Source organism: Chlorocebus sabaeus, chromosome 28 (assembly GCF_047675955.1).
Source record: "Chlorocebus sabaeus isolate Y175 chromosome 28, mChlSab1.0.hap1, whole genome shotgun sequence".
Taxonomy (NCBI): domain Eukaryota; kingdom Metazoa; phylum Chordata; class Mammalia; order Primates; family Cercopithecidae; genus Chlorocebus; species Chlorocebus sabaeus.
Genome location: NC_132931.1, coordinates 519,020 through 541,415, shown reverse-complemented (window position 1 = coordinate 541,415; position 22,396 = coordinate 519,020). Strand labels below are relative to the sequence as shown.

General features: G+C 38.4%; 1 protein-coding gene and 1 pseudogene across 2 annotated transcripts; both read right to left on the bottom strand.

The window, feature by feature from the left end:
• Positions 1-1,832: 1,832 nt before the first annotated feature.
• Positions 1,833-9,371, bottom strand: LOC140710601 (endogenous retrovirus group K member 5 Env polyprotein-like; annotated as a pseudogene).
• A 4,361-nt stretch (positions 9,372-13,732) lies between these two features.
• LOC103246559 (uncharacterized) lies at positions 13,733-22,100 on the bottom strand. 2 transcript variants are annotated; one of them, XM_073012624.1, is made up of 3 exons: positions 22,067-22,100; positions 21,487-21,582; positions 13,733-15,297 (listed from the first exon to the last, which is right to left on the bottom strand). In XM_073012624.1, the coding sequence occupies exons 1-3, from the start codon at positions 22,098-22,100 to the stop codon at positions 13,733-13,735; spliced, it is 1,695 nt and encodes a 564-aa protein (XP_072868725.1). The 2 variants fall into 2 exon arrangements, with proteins under 2 accessions (XP_072868725.1, XP_072868726.1); XM_073012625.1 differs by lacking the exon at positions 21,487-21,582.
• Positions 22,101-22,396: the final 296 nt, after the last annotated feature.

Here is a 22,396-nt window from a genome sequence, read left to right as displayed (position 1 = left end):
AGCAAGCTGCCTTCAGACATTTGTTTAACAAAGACACATCCTGCACAGCCCCAAATCCATTCAACCTTGAGTCACCGCAGCACATGTCTCTTGAAAGGACAAGGTTGGGGGTAGGGTCACAGATGAACAGTATCTCAAATACAGAACAAAGAACAAAATGGAGTCTCTTATGTCTACTTCTTTCTATATAGACACAGTAACAGGCTGATCTCTCTTTCTTTTCCCCACATTTCCCCCTTTTCTTTTTAACAAAACTACCATTGTCATCATGACACCGAGATTACATACTTCACAAAGTAATCAATCACAAGGCAAGTGGAGGCAGGACGAGATCACAGGATGGCGTTAAAATTAAAAATGAAATTTTGGGCATGCATAGTCATTGATAACATCTTATCGGAAAACAGGGTTTGAGAGCAGACAACCTGTCTGACCAAAATTTATTAGGTGGGAATTTCCTCGTCCTAATAAGCCTGGGAGCGCTACAGGAGGCCGGGGCTTATTTCATCCCTTCGGCTTCAACCGTAAAAGGCGGCACGCCTCCAAGGGGGTCGTTGATAGGCCTACCCTCAGAGCGCATTCTCTTTCTCAGGGATGTTCCTTGCTGAGAAAAAGAATTCAGCGATATTTCTCCTATTTGCATAAGAAAAGAGAAGAAATATGGCTCTGTTCCGTCCGGCTCACCGGCGGCCAGTTCAAGGTTGCCTCCCTTGTTCCCTGAACATTGCTGTTATCTTATTCTTTCTTTCAAAATGCCCAGATTTCATATTGTTCAAACACACATGCTCCACAAACAATTTGTGCAGTTTAAGGCAATCATCACAGGGTCCTGAAGTGACATATACCCTCCTCAGTTTACAAAGAAGATGATGGAATTTAAGAGATTAAAGTAAAGACAGACATAAGAAATTATAAAGGCATTAACTTTGGAGAACTAATAAATGTCCATGAAATCTTCACATTTTATGTTTTTCTGCCGTGGCTTCAGCCAGTCCCTGCATTCAAAGTCCCTGACTTCCCGCAACGTTCTCCCTCCCTTTTCCTCTATATAAATGTGCCATGGCGATGAAGGCTTGTTCGTTCTCTCGATTCTGACGCAGGATTCTTCGACTGGTCCGGCACACTAAAAACAAGCCGATTAAACAGAGACACATAATTCCAAAATTTACTGCAGTAGAGTTCCCAATAGACTTAATCCAAGTCATGGGGTTTGATCCATAAAGATTTTTTGCCACTTGATCTAACGCCTCAGCTCCAGGCACAAGATTTAAGTGACTTTGAGAGGCTTCAAAAATTTGTTCTTTTAATTTAGAAATGTCTAAAGTGAGATTATCTTCTCTTCCCTGAAGATGGCGTCTAACCATGTCCCAGTGATGTTTAGACTCATTATAAACTTGGGGTGTAATACAAAAATCTGACGTATTCCAGTCACACTGTAACTGGAAACGATGTTCCAAGCTCATGAGTCTATCTCCCATCCAAATGACAGTTTGTCTAAGATCATTAATTTGATTTGCCAATTTTTGATCAATGCCAGATTGTGAATTCCACAACCTTGTGGAATTCTTTTGCCAATTGTCAACAAAACTTACTGTCTGAACAGAAGAGTGCAATGCAACTCCTGCCACAGTGGCTGTAGCTGTGACTGCAATTAATCCCATAATCACTGCAATTAAAGTAAAAATGAATCTTTTGGATCTATTTAAAACGCCTTTTAATACTTCAGTCAAAATATGGATAGATGGTGAGGCCTCCCATGGTCGGTCCATGGACACAGGGATCCACACGCCTTCTCTTGCTCTCACCAGTAGAATACGGTGCTGCCAATCAAAAGTCGAATCAATGCAAGTAAACAATCTGCAATTTTCACAAGTTATAGTTTGGGAGTCTGGTTTAATAACTATATTTCCTATGACTAACATATAAGGGGGCTTTACACAACTTTGTAAAGGAACTGTTAGACTGGAATTTAGGTTGATAGAGTAAAATGGCTTATAATCTCTTGTTTCTATAGTTTGATTTCCAGACCAAATTCTAAGGCGGTATGAAGCCACAGTAAGCCTCCATAATTCTGGATGTTCAGGACCAAAAACAGGACTTATCATTTTTGGTCTTGGAGTAGAGATTCCTTTTTCTCCCCATATCCAAGGGTAGAAAGACTGTAATTTTTTGTGCTTCTGTTTGTCTAAATTTTCCGTTAAGTCACTATCAACAGTTGGACTCACCAGTGCACTGGGACAGAATTGATTTTGTCCTGTGCAATTGTGGTAGAATTGACCTCTAGGTGCCCAATCTATAACAGTTCCAAATGAATTGTTTTGTAATATTACCGCACTATCTGCCACACATTCTTCCCAAACTAAATCTTTTGATTCTCTGGAAATCTCCTTGGGGCAAGGTTTCCCTTTTGGCCTAAATTTTAATGATTTTTGATAAGAAAAGTCTTGTAAATAGTTTACCTGTGGTTTGAGTGACAATCCGCTTACCATGTGATAAGTAAATCTACTGGTGGGACTGACAGTAGGTACTTCTACCAACCAATTTTGAATAGCAGGCATTAAACATCCTGGTGCTCTCCCTAGGCAAATAGGAGGATAACGATACCCAATGGAAATATTTATCATCATTCCTTCTTCCTCCGGTTTGGCAGGGCAACGATCATCTGTGGGACCAGGTACCCACACACTATTATTAACATATACTTCAATAGGATTATCCATCCATGTGACTGCCCGAATTAAGGGCGGGAAAGGCACATAGGCCCAATAGGTATAATTAGTTGCAGCTGCTCCTGCAGGCATGGGGAGACTTACCACCGTTGATACAATCATTAAAGCTGTAAGCAGCATTTTTTCTGGGGTTTGTGTCACTTTTGTGCTAGCTAGGCTTTTTCCAGCTAACAGTGTCAGCTTCTTTAACTGTGCCCAGGTCGGCAGCTCCGCCTTCTTGGTGCGTGGTGACTTCATCTGTTCTTCTGATATCATCACTTGGTTCATCATGGGAGTCAATGGTGCTCGATTGCGGTGTTTCCGTCTCTGTGGAGGTGCTTTTCTTTGCATCTCCGATGGGTTCATTGTAGAACTTCAAATGTCTAGTGGGTATCCAAACAGGAAGCTGATTTTCTCCTGGTGAAACACAAGCAAAACCTCTTCCCCAGGTTATCACCTTCCCTATTTCCCACGTCTTATTTTTGTTGTCTTTCCACCAAATCAGTTTTCCTTCATGTGGACTGTTCTTTTTACCAGTAAGATGTTGTTCTGCAGAAGTAGTAGTCTGATTTCTATAAATGTTTAAAAAATTTAAAGTATAGAGTGCTAGATTAAGCTGCATCTGAGGAGTGGTACACTCCTTACTGTCTCCCCCTTTTTTTTGTTTAATTAACTGAGTTTTGAGTGTTCTATTAGTTCTTTCAACTATGGCCTGTCCTTGGGAATTATAAGGAATTCCTGTTGTATGTGTAATATTCCACTGATTTAAGAATTTTTGGAAAGCTTTACTACAATAACCTGGTCCATTGTCAGTTTTAATTTTTTCTGGAACTCCCATTACAGCAAAACAAGATAATAAATGTTTTTTAACATGGGAAGTACTTTCTCCTGTCTGACATGTTGCCCATATGAAATGTGAATAAGTATCAACTGTTACATGAACATATGATAATTTTCCAAATGAAGGTACATGGGTAACATCCATTTGCCATAATGCATTAGGACACAGACCTCTGGGATTAACTCCTGCCTCTTGAGTGGGCAGGTATAGTACTTGACACTGAGTACAGTGTTGTACAATATCTTTTGCCTGTTTCCATGTGACATCAAATTTGTTTTTTAATCCTGCTGCATTTACATGAGTTAAAGCATGAAGTTCTTGTGCTTTTAAGAATGCAGAGGATACCAGTAAGTCAGCTCGTTCATTTGCTATAGTTAAAGGTCCTGGTAAATTAGTGTGTGCTCGAATATGAGTGATATAAAATGGGAAATTCCTTTTTCTTACAGTTTGTTGTAATAAATTGAACAACTGGTTTAACTGATCATCCATGCTATATTTAATTAGAGCTGTCTCAACATCCTTTGTAGCCTGTACTACATATGCAGAATCTGATATAATATTAACAGGTTGATTAAAATCTTGTAACACTGTAATGACTGCAACCAACTCTGCCCTTTGAGCTGATTGATACTGAGTTTTGATTACTCGCTCTTTTGGTCCTGTGTAAGCTGCTTTTCCATTGCTGGAACCATCAGTAAATACTGTCAGAGCATTTTCTAGAGGCTCATGTCTGGTAATTTTAGGTAAAATCCAAGTAGTCAATTTTAAAAACTGGAAGATTTTTGTTTTTGGGTAGTGATTATCAATAACTCCCACAAAATCAGCAAGGCCAATCTGCCATGCACCAGAATTGATAAAGGCTTGTTTAACTTGTTCCTTGGTTAAGGGAACAACTATTTTGTCTGGGTCATTACCACATAATTTTATTATTCGTAATCTTGCCTGACCAATTAATGTAGCTATTTGATCCAAGTACAATGTAAAAGTCTTAATTGTACTGTGAGGAAGGAATGACCACTCCACAAGATCAGTATTTTGAATAATGATGCCTGTTGGAGAATGTGTAGTAGCAAAAATTAAAAGTTGGAGTGGGGCTAAAGGATCTATTCTACTTATTTGCGCTGACTGAATTTTTTCTTCTACTAATTTAATTTCTTTTGTGCCTCTGGGGTTAATATTCTTTTACTATTTAAGTCTGGATCTCCTCTTAGGATAGAGAACAAATTTGACATGGCATAAGTAGGAATGCCTAGAGTTGGCCGAATCCAATTAATATCGCCTAACAATTTTTGAAAGTCATTTAATGTTTTTAATGTATCTTTTCTTATTTCTATTTTTTGTGGCTTAATTTTTCTATTTTCTATCTGCATCCCTAAATAATGAAAAGGAGCAGAGGTTTGGATCTTATCAGATGCTATTGTTAGTCCTGCGCTGGCAACCTCTGCTTGCAGAAATGTGTAACAGTCAATTAATTTTTCTCTTGTTTCTGCAGCACATAAAATATCATCAATATAGTGAATGATATAACAATCTGAAAATTTTTCTCTAACTGGTTGAAGGACTTGACCCACGAAAGTTTGACAAATAGTTGGACTATTAAGCATTCCCTGAGGTAGTACTTTCCACTGAAATCTGGTGGCTGGTTCTTTATTATTTATGGCTGGTATAGTAAAGGCAAATTTTTCACAATCTTGCTCTGCCAGAGGAATGGTAAAAAAGCAGTCCTTAAGATCAATTATAATTAAAGGCCAGTCTTTTGGGATCATGGCCGGAGAGGGCAATCCGGGTTGAAGAGGCCCCATGGGTTGAATTACAGCATTTACGGCTCTTAAGTCCATTAACATACGCCACTTGCCTGATTTTTTCTGAATTACAAATACAGGAGAATTCCAGGGTGAGAATGAAGGCTCAATGTGTCCCTTTTCTAATTGTTCCTTTGCTAATGAATGTAAAGCCTCCAGTTTTTGCTTCGGTAGCGGCCACTGATTTACCCATACCGGTTTTTCTGTTTTCCAAGTTAATGGAATGGGTTTAGGAGGCGCTATAGTGGCCGCCCCTAAAAAGGATACCCTATTCCTTTTCTTTCTTGATTTTTCTTAGTCTCAATTGGGACTTTAATGCCATTTTCATTTTTTCCTAACCCCTTTCCTGGTATATATCCCATCTTAGTCATGATTTTTTGACTCGTGGGGCTGTATAATGGAGCGGGCATAATGATTTCCGCACCCCATTGCTGTAATAAATCTCGACCCCATAGATTAACAGGAATTGAAGTAATCATTGGCTGAACAGTACTTTCTTGATTATCTGGTCCTAAACAATGTAAAATCATTGTACTTTCATACACTTCTGAAGCTGTGCCTACGCCGACAAGCTTTGTAACAGCCTTTTGTTTAGGCCAATTTTTTGGCCACTGATTTAAAGCAATGATAGAGATATCTGCTCCAGTGTCCACCAACCCTTCAAACTGTTTTCCTTGAATAATGGCCTTACACACAGGTCTGCTCTCAGAGACCAGACTTGCCCAATATGCAGCCTTTCCTGTCGGATCAGTGCTTCCGAACCCTCCTGTTCTTTTTATCTCACTGTTTCCAACTTTAATATAAGGTAGGAGTAATAATTGAGCAATCCTGTCTCCTGGACTGGCACTCCAAGGAATAGAGGAACTAATAACCAATTGAATTTCGCCTTTATAGTCTGAATCAACCACACCAGTATGAATTTGAACTCCTTTTAGATTTAAACTTGATCTTCCTAAGATCAGTCCTACAGTCCCCTCAGGCAATGGGCCATATACCCCTGTGGGGATTTTTCGAGGAGGCTCCCCTGGAAGCAGAGAGACTGCTTGTACAGTGCATAAATCTACTGCTGCACTGCCGCTTGTGACGGGGGATAATTGCTGTATTGTGATAACTGGCTTATTCCCTGAGACACTTGTGGCAGTGGGGGTTGTTGTTCTTGAAAACCCTGAGGAACAAAGGGCTGAATTTTGAATGCCCCAGTTTGTTGCGGGGCCTGAGGCTGGCCCCTCCTCTTGTTTCCCGACAGTGGTTGCCCATTTTTATCAAATTTAGAACGACATTGATCACCCCAATGTTTTCCCTTTTTACATCTTGGACATAGGCCAGGTGGCTCTTTATCTGTTCTTGTAGTAGCTTGAGTAGTTACATTTTGTTTATTTGAGACTAGGCAATTCTTTTTTAGATGACCAATTTGACCACAATTATAACATCTTCCCCCAAATGTTCTAACTTGTCCTCCTAAAGCTACTCCTGTGATTGCTTGAGCCATAAGCATAGCTTTATGCATAGCTCCTCCAATTCCATCGCAGGCTTTAACATACTCTGAGATTACATCTGATCCTGCGGGAACCCTTCCTTTTAGTGGCTTAATGGCTGATTGACAATCAGGATTGGCGTTTTCATATGCCATCAACTCCACTATGACCTTACGGGCATTTTCATCAGTAATTGACTTTTGAGCCGCATCTTGAAGTCTTGCTACAAAATCAGGGTAGGGCTCTTTAGAGCCTTGTCTTATTGTATTAAAGGAGGGGCAGGCGGTTCCTGGGTCTTGGATTTTCTCCCAGGCCCTAAGGCAGATAGCCCTGATTTGCTCAATGGCCTCATTTGGCATTATTACTTGTTGGTCAACAGTGCTCCAATTTTGACCTATTCCTAATAGTTGATCTGCATCTATGTCAATTGGAGGATTGGCAGTCCTATTTTTTCGGACCTGTACTTGTGCCCCATCAATCCACCAAGTCTTAAATTGTAAAAATTGAGAGGGTGAGAGAGAGGATTTTGCCAGAATCTCCCAATCATAAGGAATGAGTCTATGTCCATGAGCAATGGAATCTAATAATGTTCTCATGTAAGGAGAGTTGGGTCCATACTGTTTTACTCCCTCTTTCATTTCTTTTAGTATTTTTATAGAAAAAGACTTATATCTGGCTTCAGCTACGGGAAGCTCTCCCTCTAGGGCTCCTTCTCCAGGTGGTCTTGCTTCTAATATTACTGGGAATTGCCACGCCTCAATATCTCCTTGTTTTCTTGCCTCATCAATAATTTTATGTAACGCACTACCCTGTGTACTAGGCGGTGCTGTAGGATTAAGTCTCATGGTGGGCGGCTGAGGATATGGCACCCTGCCCTGTGGCACTGGAAATGTTCCTGGCTGTCCATACTGATTTTCTGGGGGCTGCCGATACTGCAGTTCAGCTGGCGGCCAGTATTGATAGGCTACTGGCGGCTGGGTCTTATTTTCTATCAGCTGATATTGTGGACACTGCATTTGGATTGGCATTGCCATGACAGAGACTCTATCTTTTCCTATTTGATCTTCTTTTGGAGTTAGTACTTGTTTAACCTGCATTTGAGGTTGTAAAGTTACAGGCATCTGAGCTGCTGGAAGAGGAGTTGGCCATCGTGGTTTAGACTCTGATGGCTTTGCTAATTCTGGATCTTTTTCCTCTAATTTTAACGTTTCAGGATATATTACCTCCTGTAATTGATTATTGTCAACATTTTGCGTTGACTGAGCCATTACCGGCTCTGATACACATTCACAGTGTGAACTTTCCTTTCCTTTCCAGGATTCTATCCCTGCCTCTTTTTCACAATCTACTGCACAGCTTTTAGGGACATCAGAAATTGGAACGCTATCTTCTTCTGTTTGAAATGGTTCTAAAGCTACTTTAATAATGACCCAATCATTCCATACTGTAAGCGGAATGTTTTTACCTTCCCTACTTGCTTGTTTTAATTCTTTGCCAATTTTTTCCCAGTCTTTTAGATCTAAAGTTCCCTGTTCTGGAAACCATGGACAAAACTGTTCTATTGTTTGAAATAGCGTAATTAGATTTTTGGTAGAGACTTTAACTCCCCCTCTCTTTAAGAGAATTTTAATAAAGCTGCGATAAGAAGCATATTTACTCTTAGTTTGCCCCATTGTTACCCTAGGTTCTTCCGAGCGCACAAGCTTACCGCAAGGCTGACTGTAGACGTACTCGGGAGTCTCTCGTCGACTTGTCCTCAATGACCACGCTCCAGCGTACCTTCACCTTAGAGAAAAGCTTCCACGTTGGGCACCAGATGAAGGGGTGGCCTGCCCCTCCACACCTGTGGGTGTTTCTCGTAAGGTGGAACGAGAGACTTGAGAGAAGAAATAAGACACACAGACAAAGTATAGAGAAAGAGAAGCGGGGGCCCAGGGGACCGGCGCTCAGCTTACAGAGGACCCACGCCGGCACCGGTCTCTCAGTTCCCTTAGTATTTATTGATAATTATCTTTACCATCTTAAAGACAGGGGAGTGGCAGGACAATAGGATCAAAGAAAAAAGAGGAAATCGGCAGTAAGACATATGAACAAAAATCTCTGTGACATGAATAAGTTTAAAGGAAAATGTTGTGCCTTGAGATGCATATGCAGACATCTCCATAAACCTTTTAGTAGCATTGTTTCCGTCTATCACATGGGGAGAAACCTTAGACACACCTAGCTTTCCTAGGCAGAGGTCCCTGCGACCTTTGGCCGTGTACGTGTCCTTGGGTAGTTGAAATAAAGAGAATGGTGATGACTTTTAACCAGCAAGCTGCCTTCAGACATTTGTTTAACAAAGACACATCCTGCACAGCCCCAAATCCATTCAACCTTGAGTCACCGCAGCACATGTCTCTTGCAAGGACAAGGTTGGGGGTAGGGTCACAGATGAACAGTATCTCAAATACAGAACAAAGAACAAAATGGAGTCTCTTATGTCTACTTCTTTCTATATAGACACAGTAACAGGCTGATCTCTCTTTCTTTTCCCCACAATAACCCAAGCTGTACCTTGGCTCTTTTTAGTCACAGCTGGATCTGGAGCAGCTGGGATGCAGGGCACCAAGTCCCAAGGCTTCATAGAGGAGTGGGGCCCTGGGCCTCAACCATGGAACCATTGTTTCCTCCTATGGCTCCTGGCCTGTGATGGAAGGACCTGTCTCAGATCTTTGACATGACCTGAAGACATTTTCCCTATGGTCTTGGTTATTAACATTCAGCTTCTCTTTACTTTTGCAATTTTCTGCAGCGGCTTGAATTTCTTTCCAAAAAATGGGGTTTTATGTTCTACTTCATGGTCAGGTTGCAAATTTTCCAAACTTTTATGTTCTGCTTCCATTTTAAACATAAGTTTCTCATCTCCATCTGAGACAACCTCAGTCTGGACTTTATCATCCATATCACTGTTAGTATTTTGGTCAAAAGCATTCAACAAGTCTCTAGGAAGTTCCAAACTTTCCCACATTTTTCTATCTTTTTCTGAGCCCTCTAAACTGTTTCAACCTCCACCTATTACCCAGATCCAAAGTCACTTCCACATTTTCAATTATCTTTGTAGCAGTGCCCCAAACTCCCAGTATTAATTTTCTGTATTAGTCTGTTTTCACACTACTATGAAGATACTACCAGAGAATGGATAATTTATACAGAAAGGAGGTTTAACTTACAATTCTGCATGGTTTGAGAGGTCTAGGAAACCTACAATTATGGTAGAAGGTGAAGGATAAGCAAGTACCTTCTTGACTAGGCAGCAGGAGAGAGGGAGAGTAGAAAAAACCACTTATAAAACCATCAGATCTTTTGAGAACTCAATTACTATCAAAAACAGCATGGAGGAAAACTACCCCCATGTTCCAATCACCTCCCATCAAGTCCCTCCCTTGACACGTGGGGATTACAATTTGAGATAAGATTTGGGTGGGATAAGATTTTACACTGACGAATTCAATACAAGGCAGAGAATATAAACTTTTTTTTTGATAATCTCTGAGGTTTCCTGTTTCTTGTTAATTATCCACCTTATTAAAATAATCTTTTTTGTTTCAACATTGTTCAATTCTGAAATGCATACAAACTCACACGCAAACACACTCACTTGCTACATAACTTTCTTATGTGTAAGGTATACCTTTTTAAAAAAATTTTTAAACAGTGTCTTGCTCTGTCATCCAGGCTGGAATGCAGTGGTGGCATCTTGGCTCACTGCAACCTCTGTATCCCAGGATCAAGCGATTCTCCTGCCTCAGCCTCCCTAGTAGCTGGGAATACAGGCACGCACCACCACACCCAGCTAATTTTTTGTATTTTTAGTAGAGATGGGGTTTCGAGATTACAGGTCTGAGCCACTGTGCCTGGCTATCTTTAGAGTAATATATTTGCATATGTAACTCTATGTAAATCAAAACCAAAAGTCTGTTTTTTGTCAGCAGAGAGGCCACATGTACAAAAAATATATAAAACTTTTAAAACTATTTAATCGAGACTCAGAAATGTATGGATATTAATTATACTCATGTAACTTTTATGATCATAAAATGACCCTGTGGTTAATAATTCAATTGCACATATTGAAATAACTAAAGCTATATAATGGGATTGTTTGTAATACAAAGGATAAATACATGCTCAAGGTGACGAATACCTCATTTACTCTGCTGTGATAATTAAATAATGTATGCCCATGTTTAAATACCTCATATATGCCATAAGTGTATATGCCACACAATCTACCCACAAACATTTTTAAAAATCAAAATAAGGTAAATAAGAATACAAACTTGACCTATGAGAACAAAATTATTCAACTTATTTACAGTTTAAAACCACTGGAGGGCCAGGTGTGGTGGCTCATGCCTATAATCCCAGCACTTTAGGGCACCGAGGCGGATCACCTGAGGTCAGGAGTTCAAGACCAGCTTGGCCAACATGGTGAAACCCTGTCTCTACTAAAAATACAAAAATTAGCCAGGTATGGTGGCGCATGCCTGTCGTCCCAGCTACTTGGCAGGCTGAGGCAGGAGAATCGCTTGGACTCAGGAGGTGGAGGTTGCACTGAGCGAAGATCATGCCACTGCATTCCAGCCTGGGCAACAGAGCAAGATTCCGTCTCAAACCAAACAAACAAAAAACACTGGCAAAAGAGAGATTACTAGAGATGTCATTCCCCTACATTACCAAATAGTATATTGCCACCATTGTTCACTTAGAACCTTAAGTAAAATGGGACACATTAATGTTGATGGTAAATTTCCACTTCATTCAAACCACAATAGTTTTTAACACATTAAAAACAACTTTGTTTAATTAAAAATTAAGATCACATATAATCTTCAAACATTTTTTAAATTTATTGCATTTTATTACATAAATGTACATTGAAAAAAACAATCTCTCATATCTCTGATGCAACAATTGATGAAATACTTAAACAATTAAACAATGGGAAGAATCAACACGAAATAATCTGAGACTTGAGTTACATTATTATTTGTTTTTCAGAAAATCTAATTTTGTTTTACAGAAAAAGCATAACCTCAAAGATAATTATAAATCTCAAAAAAAAACCTACTTTTTAAAAAATATATTTGGATCTCTTTTACACTCAACACTCTGATTTAGTGTAATGTCTGAAGTTTCAGTGCCTTTATTCTTTTTACTGTGAATCCTCAAATGTTTATGTAAACAATTTTTGATTAAACATATTTTCCCCATTTACTAGACCTGCAAAAAGAATTTAGTATAAACTGGTGTCTGCTTCACCAGTTTAACTGCTTCAGATTTTTCCTTTAATATAAAACGTGTACAATAAAATCTATAATGCAAGTAAAGGTACAACAATCCTCTTTATGTTTGTATGTCTTCAGAATAGTTTTTACTTTAAAGGCCTACATTTTCTGAAGTCTTTTTACAGTAATCACATTTATAATGCTTTGTTTTTTTGAGATGGAGTCTTGCTCTGTCACCCAGGCTGCAGTGTAGCAGCTCTATTTAGGTTCACTGCAACCTCCGCCTCCCAGGTTCAAGCAGTTCTCCTGCCTCAGCCTCTCGAGTAGCTGGGATTACAGGTGCATGCCACCATGCCTGGCTAATTTTTGTATTTTTAGTAAAAATGGGGCTTCACCATATTGGTCAGTCTGGTCTTGAACTCCTGACCTCATGATCCACCAATCTTGGCCTCCCAAAGTGCTGGAATTACAAGCATGAGCCAACACACCTGACCTATAATGCTTTTATTAAGTATAAACTTTGATACTAAGATGTGAGCTGATATTAATGACTTTTCACATTCTTTGTACAATTTTTCTCTAGTAGAAATGCTTTCCTGTGTCATATGAGAATTTGTTAAAAGTTTTGCCACATTCTTCATATTTGTAGGAGTTGTCTTCAGTATAAATTATCTTACTTACCATAACATATGACTACCATTTAAAGGCCTTGCCACATTGAACACATTTCTGGAGTTTCTCACCAGCATGATTTCTCTTTTTTAGAAAAGTTTGAGGTGTGGTTAAATGCTCTGTCACATTTTTTATGTATGTGGAGTTTCTCTCCAGTATAAAATTTTTAAATTAATTAGGATGGAGAACCAGTTAAAGGCTTTGCCACATTTTCTACAATTGCAGTGGTTCTCTCCAGTATCAATTACCTTACATTTGTACAGGTTTGAGGACTTTTTAATGACATTGCCATATTTCTTATTGTAGGGTTTCTCTTCAGTATTATCTTATGTATAATAAGGGTTCAAGACTAGTTAAAAGCTTTACCACATTCTTTGCTTTTGTAGGGTTTCTCTCTAGAATGAATTATAAGATATTGTGTAAGGCCTGAGTGTGCTTAAAGGTTTTGTCACATTTTTTACCTTTCTAGGGTCTAATATAAATTCTCTTAGGCTTTGGGAGGCTGAGGCAGATGGATCACCTGAGGTCAGGAGTTCGAGACCAGGTTGGCCAACATGGCAAAACCCCATCTCTACTAAAAATAAAAAATCAGCCAGTGTGGTGGTGGGCGCCTGTAATCCCAGCTACTCAGGAGGCTGAGGCAGGAGAATCACTTGAATCCGGAAGGAAGAGTTTGCAGTGAGGTGAGATCATGCCACTGCACTCCAGCCTGGGTGACAAAGTGAGACTCCATCTCAAAAAAATTCTTTTTTCAATAAATTCTCTTAAGTTTATTAAGTTTAAGCATTAGTCAAAGGGTTTGTTACTTACATTTATAAGATTTTCATCCAATATGAATTCTTATATGTTCAATTAAGGTTTGGAACTGGTTAAAGGCCTGACCACATTCTCTACACTTGTAGTGTTTTTTGTTCAGTATAAATTATTTTATGTATTATAAGGCCTGAGGGTGGACTTTGCCACATTATTCACATTTGTGGGGTTTCTCTCCAGTATGACGTATCCTATGTATAGCAAAACTTGAATGCCATGTAAAAGCTCTGCCACATTCTTCACATTTGTACGGTTTCTCTCCAGTGTGAATTCTCTTATGCTTCTTAAGGGTTGAGGAGCAGTTAAAGGCTTTGCCACATTCTTCACATGTGTAGGGTCTCTCTCCAGTATGAATTCTCTTGTGGTCAGTGAGGGCTGAGGAAAAGCTAAAGGCTTTGCCACATTCTTCACATTTGTAGGGTCTCTCTCCAGTATGAATTCTCTTGTGGTTAGTAAGGGCTGAGGAGCACCTAAAGGCTTTGCCACATTCTTCACATGTGTAGGGTTTCTCTCCGGTATGAATTCTCTTATGTTGCACAAGGCTGGAGGAGCAGTTAAAGGCTTTGCCGCATTCTTCACATATGTAGGGTCTCTCTCTAGTATGAATTCTCTTGTGGTCAGTGAGGGCTGAGGAAAAGGTAAAGGCTTTGCCACATTCTTCACATTTGTAGGGTCTCTCTCCAGTATGAATTCTCTTGTGGTCAGTGAGGGCTGAGGAGCGCCTAAAGGCTTTGCCACATTCTTCACATGTGTAGGGTTTCCCTCCAGTATGAATTTGGTTATGTTGCTTGAGGGCTGAGGACCGGCTAAAGGCTTGGCCACATTCTTCACATGTGTAGGGTTTCTCTCCGGTATGAATTCTCTTATGCTTCTTAAGGGTTGAGGAGCAGTTAAAGGCTTTGCCGCATTCTTCACATATGTAGGGTCTCTCTCTAGTATGAATTCTCTTGTGGTCAGTGAGGGCTGAGGAAAAGCTAAAGGCTTTGCCACATTCTTCACATTTGTAGGGTCTCTCTCCAGTATGAATTCTCTTGTGTTTAGTAAGTGCTGAGGAGCGCCTAAAGGCTTTGCCACATTCTTCACATGTGTAGGGTTTCCCTCCAGTATGAATTTGGTTATGTTTCTTAAGGGCTGAGGACCGGCTAAAGGCTTGGTCACATCCTTCACATGTGAAGAGTTTCTCTCCAGTATGAATTCTCTTATGTCTACTAAGGTTTGAGGACCAGCGAAAGGCTTTGCCACATTCCTCACATCTGTAGGGTTTCTCTCCAATATGAATTCTTTTATGTTTAGTACAGTATGAGGAGCAGTTAAAGGCTTTGCCACATTCTTCACATTTGTAAGACTTCTCCCTAGTATGAATTACTTGATGTTGATTTAGGTGTGAAAGCATGCAAAATGATTTGCCATATTTTTTACATTTGAAATGATTCTTTCCAGTATGTCTTGTCTTATGCTTACTGGAATTTGAAAATTTACCAAAGACTTTGACATATTTATGAGTCTGAAATATTTTGTTTTGGGTAGTTGACAAACATTGGTTAACATCATTATAACCTCCTTTGTGCACCTCACACTCACCCACACTTTTACAGCATTTTTTAAATTGTAAATTCTCATTTCCACATTTTTCATATGTTCTTGGTATTACTTTTTGGAGTGAATCTTTTATGCCCTGCTGTGGCTGAAGGTCTTGGGTGCAATGAGAACACATAACTGAAAGACATAAAAATCACAAATTACTCTACTTACTGGACTCAGATAAATATACTTTACAAATCAAATATATAAAATTATATATGATACATTAGCAAAATGGCATATCAAAACATCACAGGCCATAATTCCTTCATAGATGTATAAATGTAACAGAATCATAGTAATCAAAATACCTTTGTTAGAAATTTAGAAAGTGTGTGCACCATGTGAGCACAATGTCAAGAGCTTTATAGATAGAAAAGTCTGCTACATTTACTCAACACAGCCCTTCCTCATCCCCAACAGAAGAACATGGTGTCTTTAATGACAGATTTAATTCTTTTGAGATAAAAAGTGAATGTTACAACAGCAGAAAGACTGCAGTACCATGGACAGACAATAGGTGTAGAAAGTAGTTACTGACCAGTAAGAGGAAATATGAAGAAGTCTTTCAACTGAAAAATAAGTACAAAATTGCAGACAAGACACATCCTAAGAACATGGTCGTGAGACTCCCAGAATCTTTGCCCAAGACAATTGGTTTCAGGCTATGCCAGGAAAGAGCTGTATTATAAAGACCGTGAAAGGTAGTTTTATGTTAGTGTCTAAATCTCAACCAAAGATTACAATGTATACAAAATATTTGGGCAACATGGTCTAATCAAAAAACTCAAAAATTGTGAAAAAGCAACTATAAAAATAAAGATATATGTATTAATTTTTAAAATTTAAGATAATCCATATTATGCTCAATGAGAAAAATGGAAAACCAGACACCAAAATAAAATCAGAAAAATAAGAATATCAACAAAAAGCTTGGAATAATAAAAATAAACAATTGTGGAGGTAAAAAAGAATAACTGAAAAAATTTAAAAGTAGGAAAAAAAGTAATATAAAAAAATGAAGAAGCTAAACAAACAAACTAGGATATACACAAAAAGATCCATAACACATATTTAAGCAAAGTTTGAAAAGTCACAAACCATAAGATAATCTTGGGAGCTGCAAGATAAAAGTGAGGTATTATTTATAAGCATAGTCCTCCGAGACAACCAATGAATTTGTCAACAGAAACCTTGCGGGTCAGAAAAGAACTGTGTAAAATGGTCAAAGTGCTGAAAAAAATCTTCATGGTGAGAATAATATAACCAGCAAAAATGTAAATGTACTACAAAATAAACAATGAAGATATTCCAGAATAAACAAATGCTGGAGAAGCATATAAACACTACATGTGCCCTAAATAAAATGCTGAAAAGAGGTCTTCCCACTTAAAATAATATGATGAAAAAAATATATAATCATATGAAAATACGTAACTTTCTGAAAAACATATGCATATACAAAAAAGTAAAATTCTGTGTCATTATTGTGATCATGCAGAAAACACTGTTAGTATTTAAAATTTGAAATATATGAGCATAAAAATAATCATAAAATATACAAAGATATAATTTGCAACATCAGTAAGAAGTATAGGGTAGATATAATGAGGACAAATTGTTCTATGCAACTGAAGTCATTTTTTTTTTACCAGATTAAAGTACACTGTTATAACATTAAGAGGTTTTATAAAATCTCCAATGTAGCACAAAGAAAAAATATTTATAGACACACAAAAGAAAATGAGTCAATTACTAGCATGAGACAGATTGATATTATATAATGGTAAAATGAGTCAATTTGCTAGGAATCTATAACTATTATGTCTATCTATATATATGTGCATATATAACATCAGGGCTTCAAAATATGTAAAGCAAATATTGACAGAAATGAAGCAAGAAATAAAATAGCAACAAAAATTATAAACATTAATACCTCAATTTCAACAAAGAAAAAATTAAAATAATTAAAAAAACAGAAAACCTGAAGAACATTATATTGTGTATGAATTCATTTTGCATTGCTATAGAAAATAACCTCAGACTGGATAACTGATACAGAAAAAGATTTCTTTGGTTCACAATTCAGTAGACTGTACAAGGAGTATATACCAGCATCTGCTTCTGGTGAGGATATGAGGAAGCTTAAAATTATAGCGGAAGGCAAAAAAGAACCAAACATGTCACATGGTGAAAGACGATGCACGTGTGAGGTGGAGGAGCCAGGTTCCTTTAAACAACCAGCTCTCATGTGGATTAATAGAGTGGGAACTCTATGACTACCAAGGGGATTGTACCAAGTCATTCATGAGGGATTTGTCTCCATGATGCAAACAGCTCTCATTAGGCCCCACATCCAACAATGGAGATTATATTTCTACATGAGATTTGGAGGGCATCTACACCATATCACAAACCAAATAGGCTAAACAGACATGTACACAGAACTCTCCAATGAAAAGCAATTGGATACACAATATTCTTATTTGCACCTGGTGTATTCTGTCAGAACACATAAGACCTAGTAAATTTCAAAAGATCAGCCGGGGGCAGTGGCTCCAGGTGTAATCCCAGCACGTTGGGAGGCCAAGGTGGAAGGATCACTTGGGGCAAGAAGTTTGATACCAGCCCTGGGAAACAGTGAGACTCTGTTTCTACAAATAATTAAAAATTAGCTGGGCATAGTGGGGTATGTCTGTAGTGCCAGCCACTCAGGAGGCCAAGGTAAAAGGATTACTTGAGTCCAGGTGGTTCAGGCTACGATGAGCCAAGATTGTGCTACTGCACCACAGTCTGGGCAACAGAGTGAGAAACCCTGTGTCAAAAAAAACTTTAAGAAGAGCAAAATCATACAGTGTATGTTTTCTAGCCAAAACTGAAAAAAACTAAAAAGAAAAAAGTAATACTGGCAAATCAAAAATGTATGGAAATAAACACACTCTTCACTGTATTCTTGCACAGGGTCAAATAATTTAATTTAATATTTTTGCTCAAGGGTCAACATATTTAAGTGACAACTTAATTTGTTAAGATGTCAATATGACCCAAAGTGGTGAACTAATTTAATATAATCTGTATCAAAATTCCAAAAATATATTTATTCCTGGAATATTGTTTAAAATTTTTAAATTTTATTATGAACTATATCTAGAGAAACACACATGAAAAACACAGAGGCATTATACTTCATAATTTCAAATCATAATAAAAAGCTGCAATAACAATAACTATGTGGTACTCACACAAAGACAGATAAAGACATGATAGAACAAAACAGGGAGCCCAGCAATTGAACTCTTCTGTGTATGACCAAATAATCTGCCTCAAGGTTGTCATGAGCAGACAATGGAGAAAATATAATCCCTTCAACAGATAATGTTGAAAACTGGATATCTACATTGAAACAATGAAGTTGGATGCTTTAATTGCATCATATACAAAAAATATTTTAAACAAAATACTTTAACTAAAAAAAAAATACAATGGAAAGACATGACATTGGTCTTGGCACCATTTTCTTAGATATGCCATTAAATGCTTGAGCAACAAAGAGAAGAACAGAAAAATTTAACTGGGCTAAACTTCAAAATTTCTGCAATCAAATAAAACATTTAATAGAGTGACAGTATCACCCAAGAAATGGGTGACAATATTTGAAAATCACATGTGGTAAGACTTAATATTGAGAATATATAAACAACTCCTAGAACGAGACAAGAAAAATTAATTACTTGATTTAGAAATGGGTGACGTGGCTCATGCATGTAATCCCAGAACTTTGGGAGGCTGAAGTGGGCAGAGCACCTGAGGTCAGGAATTTGAGACTAGCCTGACCAACATGTGAAACCCATCTTTACTAAAAATACAAAATTAGCTGTACATGGTGGCACATCTCTGATCCCAGCTACTCAGGAGGCCAAGGCAGGAGATTCATTTTAATCCAGGAGGCAGAGGTTGCCATGAGCCAAAATCATGCCATTGCACTCCAGCCTGGGCAACAAGAGTGAAACTCAATCTCAAAAAAAAAAAAAAAAAAAAAAAAGAAATGGACAAATGATTAAGCTAAACTTTAATAAAAAGGATATACAAATGAAAAGAAGCATTTGAAAAGTTGCACAAAATTGATAATTTATAGAAAAGTGCAAAACAAAATCACAATACAAAAGAAAACTACCTTATATCAATTAGGATGACCACTATAAATTTTTTAAAACACCAACTATGTTCATGATGTAAAGAAATTGAAACCTATGTAAGTTGTTGATGAGAAAAAAAGGTGCACCCATCATAAAAAAATCATGTTCTTCAAATAAATAAAAATGAAATTATCACATAATCCAGCAATACCATGTATAAATCTTTTTTTTTTTTTTTTTTTTTTTTTTTTTTTTTTTTTTTTTTTTTTTTTTTTGAGACGGAGTCTTGCTCTGTAGCCCGGGCTGGACTGCAGTGGCCGGATCTCAGCTCACTGCAAGCTCCGCCTCCCGGGTTTACGCCATTCTCCTGCCTCAGCCTCCGGAGTAGCTGGGACTACAGGCGCCCGCCACCTCGCCCGGCTAGTTTTTTGTATTTTTAGTAGAGACGGGGTTTCACCGTGTTAGCCAGGATGGTCTCGATCTCCTGACCTCGTGATCCGCCCGTCTCGGCCTCCCAAAGTGCTGGGATTACAGGCTTGAGCCACCGCGCCCGGCCTCCATGTATAAATCTATATCTAAAATATGCAGCACAGTAAAATGAAGACATAAGAGGTACCCCGCTTGCATATGCCCACATAGCAAGTATCATAACCCAGCCTCTAAATAAATAAATACATACAGATATAAAAATTTAAAAATTGTAAAAAAAAAAACTTTAAGTTATATCTCAAGGCTATGGTAATAAAAACAGAATGGCATGTGCAGAAAAATGGACAACCACCAATGAAACAGAAATTACTGTTCTCACACATTTTAGACATGATGCAAAAAAATAATTTTAAAAGTGGTTTAACAGAGTTTCTCAAAAATATGCAGATATTAGTGTGTCCCCAAAAGTAATGGCAAAGCAGTCAGTTTGTGCAGTCCCTGATAAGCCATAAAGAAAACTTTGGCTCATACTGTAAACTTGAAGAAAGATTACTGAAGCGAAAGTAGAATCCTTAGAGAATTTAACAGCATGGGGCAGAAGGTGTGAGGCGGGAAATTAAAGAAAAATAAAATAAAAAAGAAAGAGAAATAAGCTTTCCTATATTAGGCTGACTTGTCCCAGAGGCAGCAATAGGCATAGCCCAGACCCAGGAAAAGTCTTGATAATATTATCTAATGTGCTCTGGAGACTCGCCCAGTACTCCATCAACATTGGGAGAAGAAAATCAAATTTTCCTTTCTTTTATAGTATAAGTTTATAGATTCTTTTTTTTTTGTTTGTTTTGGTTTTTTTTTTGTTTTTTTTTGAGACGGAGTCTCGCTCTGTCGCCCAGGCTGGAGTGCAGTGGCCCTATCTCGGCTCACTGCAAGCTCCGCCTCCCGGGTTCACGCCATTCTCCTGCCTCAGCCTCCCGAGTAGCTGGGACTACAGGCGCCCGCCACCTCGCCCGGCTAGTTTTTTTTTTTTGTATTTTTTAGTAGAGTCGGGGTTTCACCGTGTTAGCCAGGATGGTCTTGATCTCCTGACCTCGTGATCCGCCCGTCTCGGCCTCCCAAAGTGCTGGGATTACAGGCTTGAGCCACTGTGCCCGGCCTGTTTATAGATTCTTAGTCTCTGTAACTAGTAACTTCAAGTATTCTGTTTTACCTAAGAAGTACAGTGAAGGTCATGAGAAGCCTGAGCAGGCCTGAACCACAGCTGTCTAGGCACCATAGTGAAGGTTATGGGATAAGCCTGTGCCTAGGCAAACCTAGACAAGGGACATCTGGGTTGCCTGGCAACAGTTATGCGCAATCCTGAGTTATGAAGCTGTTACAATTTGATTAACTGTCTTTGTCCTGCCTCTGTATCCCTGCTTTCACACCACTGTAAGCTTGCTTCAAGCTAGCCCACCCTCCTTGTGAAGTGTGTATAAAAGTCAAGTGCTGTCTTTGTTCCGGGCCCAGTCTTTGGATGTGAGTCTGCTCGGTCTGCACTCAATAAAAGATTCTCCTGTTTTAAACCCGAGGTGTCTTTCATCCTCCTAAATACTGCAACAGGTGTCCCTGTGTGAGAGCAATAGAAAAAAATGACTCAGGCTTCCCAGAAACTCTTTCCATCGAAGCACAGCTCCCCAGACTACATTTTAAGGAATGGATGCCTTCTTAACTTGTGTACCTCTCATCTGTCTCATCTACTTAATTTGCTATCACCTACCTGGGTGTTTGGCTAACATCTCATTTTTCTTTATATTCCGGGGCTCTTTATTTTGCTCTAGATGGGTGATCAAGTCTGGCTTAGAGACAGCAATACCTGTTTTATTCAGAAAAAAAGTAACATAAATCTGGCTGAATTCTTTAATTACCAAATTAGTCTTATGCTTAGTAAAGAGGATATAATAGAAAGTTCTAGAAAATTAACATTGATTCATAACAGAATTTTCTAAATATTTAGAAATTATTTTGAATTTATAGGTCCTTAATTTCACTACTCAGTAATACTGAATCAAAAATTGATGGTGGCAACTGAATTCTAAGGCATGGGCAATGCGATTTTATGCCATGAGATTTTTGGAATTGCCACTAACCTAGAGCAAAAGATACATAAACTCAGGGAAGGGAAAAGTTTACGTCAAGATAAAACATCCTGAAGAATTTGTTCTACACCAATGAATCCACAAGATTTTCTTAAAATCGGAGAGCTAAAATTCATTCATGCAAAGCAGAAATTACCAAAAAAATCTTAGAAAAGACAGAAAGGCAATATATTAGGAATGGTGTATTGAAGTTACCCTCACCCAGGGAGACCAGGTTTCTGTAGTTCTCTAACATCACATCTCTATACAAATTCTGCTGAGCACGATCCAGGCATTGCCATTCCGCCAGAGAGAACTCTATAGCCACATCTCTGAATGTCAACAGTCCCTGAAACAAACAAAAAGACAAACAAAAAAACAAAACAAAACAAAAAACATGAACACACAAACACCCAGTGGCCACAGGCAGAGATTTTTATTTGATTCAAGTTTAAAAAGAGAGTAAAAAGAAGTGGTTCTCACTTAGTGACTAAAATTATTCAATAAGATAATTTTTAACACTGAAGTATTATCTAACTCTGAGAAAAGAGG

Excerpts from the sequence above, each read along its gene's own strand:
- LOC103246559 (XM_073012624.1), bottom strand. The coding sequence starts at position 22,100 with ATGTTAGAGAACTACAGAAACCTGGTCTCCCTGG. Across the intron at positions 21,583-22,066 it reads CAGAAACCTGGTCTCCCTGG|GTATTGCTGTCTCTAAGCCA; the intron begins GTGAGGGTAACT and ends TGAATAAAACAG. Across the intron at positions 15,298-21,486 it reads GATGTTAGCCAAACACCCAG|TTATGTGTTCTCATTGCACC; the intron begins GTAGGTGATAGC and ends TATGTCTTTCAG.